This window comes from Dreissena polymorpha, chromosome 1, assembly GCF_020536995.1.
Source record: "Dreissena polymorpha isolate Duluth1 chromosome 1, UMN_Dpol_1.0, whole genome shotgun sequence".
NCBI lineage: Eukaryota > Metazoa > Mollusca > Bivalvia > Myida > Dreissenidae > Dreissena > Dreissena polymorpha.
This window is the reverse complement of record NC_068355.1, coordinates 137,983,785-137,991,110: the sequence shown is the minus strand read 5'-3', so window position 1 is coordinate 137,991,110 and position 7,326 is coordinate 137,983,785. Positions and strand designations below refer to the sequence as shown.

The 7,326-nt window shown below is 35.1% G+C and overlaps 1 protein-coding gene across 1 annotated transcript; it reads left to right on the top strand.

Moving 5' to 3' along the window:
- Positions 1 to 1,623: 1,623 nt before the first annotated feature.
- Positions 1,624 to 4,306, top strand: LOC127851662 (uncharacterized). The gene has a single exon (XM_052385486.1). It carries the CDS (start codon positions 2,463 to 2,465, stop codon positions 3,324 to 3,326), a length of 864 nt encoding a protein of 287 aa, XP_052241446.1. The 5' UTR covers positions 1,624 to 2,462; the 3' UTR covers positions 3,327 to 4,306.
- Positions 4,307 to 7,326: the final 3,020 nt, after the last annotated feature.

Below are 7,326 nucleotides of genomic sequence, written 5' to 3'. Positions count from 1 at the left end.
ATTATATAGAGAATAATAGGTTAGTGTTGATTATAGATCAGGTTTATCATGCGAGGCTTAGAAAACAAAAAGCACGAGCCTTGGCGAGTGCTTTTTCGTTTTCGTGCCGAGCATGATAAACCTGATCTATAATCAACACTAACCTATTATTCTATTTATCCCACTTTTTATTCAGTAAACTTTTTTTATTTAAACAAAATAAGTTTTCATGAGTGTTTGTCGTACTTTGATAATGACTGTAGTGTAACCAAGGTCAGTGTATTACTCCGCGTTCCAAAAATAACCGCTGATCAAATAATCATTTTTTTTAATCAGAATATCGTTCTGTAACAAAGTGTCGAGCGTTATTAATTACAATTTTAATCATATTGAATTGCAAATCTTTAAGTTTTATGATATCAATATGACATTAAGTTGTTATATACAAGGAACTATATTTGTTTACAACGTAGCCTAACACCACACACAATTCACTTTCGATATCAAACTATCGAGTCGATCATGAGGTGCACAATATTTGCTTCTTTGTTATAATATGTGGTTATTTCGTGACGAAATAACAAAGATTACTTGGATTTAAGCTAATTATATACATTAACATTTTGAATGTTGAAAGTGGCACCAAAGAATTGTGAGGCAAAGTTGTTCGAACTAGAGAAAGACATTTGCTGGTGAAGTGACTGGGTGGGGCGAACATCAAGATCAACTTGTTCGACGGTAGACAGTGGTTGTCTAGGCTGCATTTCGGCCATAGTTTCGGTGCATGAAGGTGAACAAGAGGAATCTGTTGGATTGTAACATTTACTGGACTGAGCAAGAATGATCACTTTTGCTGCTGTTCAACAGATATGTTGGAATAATTGGTTATGGACTGGACATTTTTGTGCCCTGTTATGGCCATGGTTTCAGTGGGTGGAATGTTTGCATTTCGAAGTTTTTGGACCAGTAATTTGCGAACTGAGTGGTTCGTTATTCTCTTGTGCTTGAGAAAGCCGGCGTCTTTTGCCATGGCCTTCAGCATCTGACCTAACTTGTTGACACCCAATTGTTGACGCAAGAATCACCGGGATGCAGTGTCATTTGTGCGTATTGCCAGGTAGAAAAGATGCTTTGAAGAAAAATCAGATGGACGCATATCCGAGTACAGCTTGTAAATGAACACAGGATTTCTTGGTCCAGACGATTGTTTTCTACGGTCAAAGGGGAGCAACTCGAACTGACTTCTTCAAAGGGGAGCAACAACAACAGAACCTATTTGCATAGTGTTAAATTTACCTAATACTAGGTTTTAATGACAATAAATGACAAACAACTCGTTTTGCTACTTTCCTTTGTTTTAAGGTCATTAAGATTGACAAACATTTGAGATTGTTTTTATTATTGATGCACTTGGCAAATACAGGTGACGAGGTGCGTGGGAAAAAGTAGTCCCGGTTCGGCAGTTGATGACGTCATTTCGTGCCATTGATTATAGCCTTGCCGTTGATTATAGATGAAATTTAATCAACGGGGCTTTAATCAACCGATTTCGCTGTAAAAGTGGGATAAAACATTTTAGCAAAAGACGAATGCAAATAATAATATTTTCTTTGCATGATTTATCATTTTCTAAATATAGTCAGATGTAACGCACACGAACCAGTCATTCGCAAATTCAGCTAGACTAAGTCCTGATGCATGTAATTAGCAAATAGAACCGGTCTACAAAGACCTCATGAGGCACTATTTAAAATAACGGCTTCAATGGAAATTTTTGAGGTAATCTTAAGAGAGAAAGGTACACTAATATTAATTCAAATGTCTTTATTTGATGTATGTCATTTACTCATGCCATTAGAATTAAGACTGATATGTTTGGTTATGCGGATGGTATTTTTTGCATTATATTCCAAGGTAACACAATAAAGACGTATACGCGAACTACAATTTTATAAACAAACAATCATTACAAATGTACAAAATGTCGATACCATATATTTGCATGGCACATATGTTTGACATAAATCACGAGAAGTATAGCACATCATTAAATTCGCATGACTAGGGCTTGGTGCGTTGTTTTGTCGTTTATTGTGTTCTTGGAAAGGTATGGCCCTATAAAGGGCTTCCGGTGGCGGACATATTGGTTGTTTGTTTTTTGTCGTCTGTGTTTTTGCTAAATATCTCGATGTGCTGACTCTTCTAAAAGATTGTGTTGGGTGTGTAGTTGTGTGTTGTGAAGCCTAGAAATGGTTTAGTGGACTAGTTCATGAAAACCCATGGAAATACAGCTGAAAAACGTCAAGCAAATGTGAGTCTATATCTTTATGAAACATTCTATTTTTAGAGAAAACCTAAGCTAAATTTAGAAACAAACAGTGTGCACTACGGTATAAACTGCTTTAAATCTGCTTTAATCTGCTATTGTCATCGCGCCCACCGACTGCCCAATCTACACTGCTCAAATAAAAAAGTGTATCACGATGAGTTTTGACGAATCTACACCGAATGCTGCTGCGAAAACCAAAAGGACAATTTCAGTCTTGTCCACCCCTGAGCAGGGGGGTGATCAAAAGAAGAATAGGTTTGACAGCGGCTCAGGTTGCGATTTTAATTATACCTTTGACAACATGGCAGAAATCGAAAAAGCTGAGGTCAACCTAGATGAAAAAACCATGAATTCAATTATTAAAGCTGTTAAAGAGTCCGTTCAAGCATCTTTCTCAAACCAAATGCAAAGCATGTTGGAATCAATTGCAGCCGGGGTTGTAGAAAGGCTATCCAATCGGATCGAGTGTCTTGAAAATGACAACCAGGTACTACGCAACGAGAACAACATGTTGCGAGATCGAGTGACTGACCTGGAAAACCAGATGTATGCCGGCGAGCAATACAGCAGGCGTAACAATGTTCGAATCTTTGGTGTCCCGGAAAGCCCAGAGTCAAATGAATGCACGGATGATGTTGTGATGAGCTTGTGCAAGACTCTTGGCGCTGATGTGTGTATCAATGAAATTGATCGGTCACATAGAACCGGTAAACGCGGCGGACGCAAACCTCGACCTATTATAGTAAAGTTTACCAGCTACAGGGCCAAACAAAAGATGTACACCAAACGACGTGACCTAAAGACATGCAGCGGGCTCGAGCACATCTTCATTAACGAAGACTTAACACACCACCGCTCGCAGCTGCTTTTCGTCGCACGTGGACTGGCGAAGTCCAAAAACATTCAAGGTGCCTGGTCATCGGATGGCAATATTCTGATTAAGGTAACTGAGCAAGGCGAATCGACCGTCAAACGCATTGGATGTGAATCGGAACTTGAAAAATACAAACTCATGTAAATATAGTGCTATACTTTTTTTATCAGTATATATTCAATCCGCTGTTGAGCCTTTTACATGCACGTATATCACGTGTTTTCACCCTCTGTGTTTATGTATTTACCACTTGAGTAAGATAGCAAGTCCCGTTATCATGTGTCACCTTTTGTCTGTAATTAAAATAACCCTGAACAATTTGTTAACCAGCGCCTGAAGCAAATATGCATGAGTTATAAACATAATGTAAAATTTTAATTTTCCTGAAGTGGAAATATTTATGAAAAAAAACATTATGCATATGTACTATGTACTTCTCATCAAAAGTAAATAATTTGTATTTGTCATAAGTTTACCTTATAATAATATGATGTTGCTACTGTCCCTTCTATTGACCTTTATTTGACCTTCATTTGATGCACGATTTCCTGTAGTGTTTTGTTTTCAATTTCATAGCCTGTGACTTTCGTGACTTTAGTTGTAAATCTCGATATCACTTGGTACCGTATGCTTATAATTAAACCAACGCTGATTTGTAAATAACGAAACGTACAAATGATACGATCTCATATGGTAGTCAATGAAAATATGACTTCAACATTTCCATTTCTATCTCAATAACATATTAACATGTTTGCCTGGCTTCTTATGTATATTGCATAAAACTTGCCATTGTTATGTCGTACATTGTGTACATAATAATATTTTACTATGTATCTTTAGTAAATCAAATGCTTTTTACATTGATAACTAAACACATGGTTGTTTTTTCTCCATTGAGAAAAAGTACAATAAATACTATATCTAGTATTGTCATTAAAACTTACAAAATACTACATCCATTAATATAATACTACTAACATATATTGGCTTATACGCTCTATGATTTTAAAGTTTAAATCATTGGCTTCTATTATAATTTTGGTATCTTGGTTGATAATATAAAGTTATGCAAGTAGTGTCAAAACTTTTAAAACATTCAATGTGTAGATCCAGGCTTGATTAATTGAGTTATGCAAGTAGTGTCAAAACTTTTAAAACATTCAATGTGTAGATCCAGGCTTGATTAATTGTCAACTCTAATTGCAATCTCTTACTGATGACACCTTGATATGTCTTGACCAATAAAATGCGTTTGTTGTTTTTGCGGGCGTGCCAATGTGTAAATTACACTCTGGGACTCTAACGTTTCGGTTTTGGAGTTAGACTCTCTTTATAGTGTAAAGTGCCATTGTTATGTCGTACATTGTGCACATAATAATATTATACTATGTATTTTTAGTAAATCAAATGCGTTTTACATTGATAACTAAACACGTGGTTGTTTTTTCTCCATTGAGAAAAAGTACAATAAATACTATATCTAGTATTGTCATTAAAACTTACTAAAATTAAATAAATCGTACAAACACGTCACTGTTTATTTAAATGTTTCTGGTACTAAACATGTTTCGGCCATAGCCTTCATCAGTAGGACATTAATATAAACAAATACAAAGGAAGTGACGTCAACGTCATACAATAATTAATTTTTTTTTATATTTTTTTTTTCATTAAAACTTACAAAATACTACATCCATTAATATAATACTTCTAACATATATTGGCTTGCACGCTCTATCATTTTAAAGTTTAAATCATTGGCTTCTATTATAATTTTGGTATCTTGGTTGATAATCTCTTACTGATGACACCTTGATATGTCTTGACCAATAAAATGCGTTTGTTGTTTTTGCGGGCGTGCATTACACTCTGGGACTCTAACGTTTCGGTTTTGGAGTTAGACTCTCTTTATAGTGTAAGAATTGCTGTTACACTATTAATACAATGAATGCTAAATGTCTAATAATTATTAAATTGTACTGCACCGCATAAGTCTATGATTGAATAGACTTGTGCAATGATGCATCTGTATTTATTTAACATTGTTTTGCATGTATGTGCCTGCGCTTTTGCATACGTGTTGTTGTATTTGCATTGGAGTAGATGTCAGTTTAGTTGCTATTGTACTGTTTATTCTTTCAAGTAGACCTGTTACTTTGTATAACTATATTGCTACACTATGCTTAATATCCTATACACCTTAATATGTAAGCGTGTACGGTTTTGTAAAACATGATTGTTATGCAATCACTCTCCAGAATTTGGAGTACACACTTGCTATTGTACTTTATACGTTTCCTATTTTAAAACTATATTTCCTCGTTGTCAAATGCTATTTCTAGTTTATTTGTATTATGGTCGCATTAATACACCCAACACAACATTATTTATCACGACAATGTTACCAACCATATTATCATCCTTTCTTAGCCCTTTTGTCTTTCTATTTTCCAATCTCTCTCATCCCTTAAGTTCTCATCTGATGCAGTTCTGTAGCAACCGGCGTAATCAAATCTTAACATCAGCCTTGACGAAAAATATACGCATGATCAAATGTAACACACGTGTCATGTCAGCGTTTATGTCCTATCTCGTTTTCCTCGGAGCATATCATCATCATGTTGTACACAAAACATAGACCAGAAAACGCTGTCATGATTGTATATAAATCATCAGCTATTTGTCCAATACTGCTACACTTATTATTTGCATGTCATTTATGGCTAAATGTTATCAGCCTCCTTTCTCTGCAAATGAATATTTACAAATCAATAAATATATCACTAAGTGTCGAACACCAATGTAAACGCATTTTGTTAGGAAAAAAGATACAAACTGATATTTGTTTTCTCACAAATCTCTTCAAGTGCTTCCTCTGTGTTGTTGCATGCTTTTGGTCCTCTATAGTCTTATTACAATCAGGTGATATTCATCCCAATCCAGGGCCTACTTTGTCTCATCAATCTTATAACACAGATTCAAACTCTTCATCATCCTTTCACAATACTCCAGCAACAAACCATTTAAGTTTTGTGCATTACAATATTCAAAGTCTTCTGCACAAAATAGATATTCTGTACACAGGTCTACGTGACTTTGACATAATTTGCTTTACTGAAACATGGCTAAATGAATCTATTCCATCTTCTAATATCCTCTTCGACGGCTTCCACCAGCCTATTCGCAAGGATCGCACAGACTCACATGGTGGCGTTGCAATATACGTCAATGAAAATATTTCTTTTAAACGTAGACATGAACTTGAATTAAACAACGTGAAATGCATATGGATTGAAGTCTTTCTCTTAAAAAATAAGTCTATTCTGTTTGGCGTTTTTTATAGACCACCTAGTGCGGATAGTTTATACATGAAATCCATCGAAGATTCTATAGGTCTAGCAAGAGAAACACGAATAAACGATATTATTATTACAGGTGATTTTAATATAAATGCTCTCGTTGCACCATCGGCACGAAAAATCAATGAATTATGTCTCCAATATGATTTAACGCAACTTATCTATGAACCAACACATTACACTGAGCAATCTTCTTCCATAATTGACTTAATCTTTGTAAGTAATGAGAATACTGTATTACTCTCTGGAATAGGCGAACCCTTTTTAGATCAATCTATTCGATATCACTGCCCAGTCTTCGTTACATTGAAATTTACAAAACCGAAAGCAAAACCTTTTTTCGACATATCTGGCGTTACGACATTGGGGATTATTCTAAATTACGACAATTAATGACTGACACTCGTTGGGATCTACTAAAATCCGAAAATATTGATATATATGCTGAAAATATTACCAAAACAATATTACAAATTGCCAGCAATTGTATTCCTAACAAAAATGTATGTATACGCTCTCGTGATCTTCCATGGATAAACCATATAATAAAGAAAAAAATTCGGCAACGAAAACGTCTATATCAAAAGGCCAAACAATCTAATACTGTAATTCACTGGTCAAATTTCCGTCGTGCCAGAAATGAGGCTGTTTTACTTTTACGTAATTCAAAAAACGAATATTTCAGCAATATTGCTAATAAAATTAAATCTTTTGAACTTTGCGCAAAAGACTGGTGGAAGACGCTCCGAACATTTATCCCAGATAGCACAAACAATTCAATT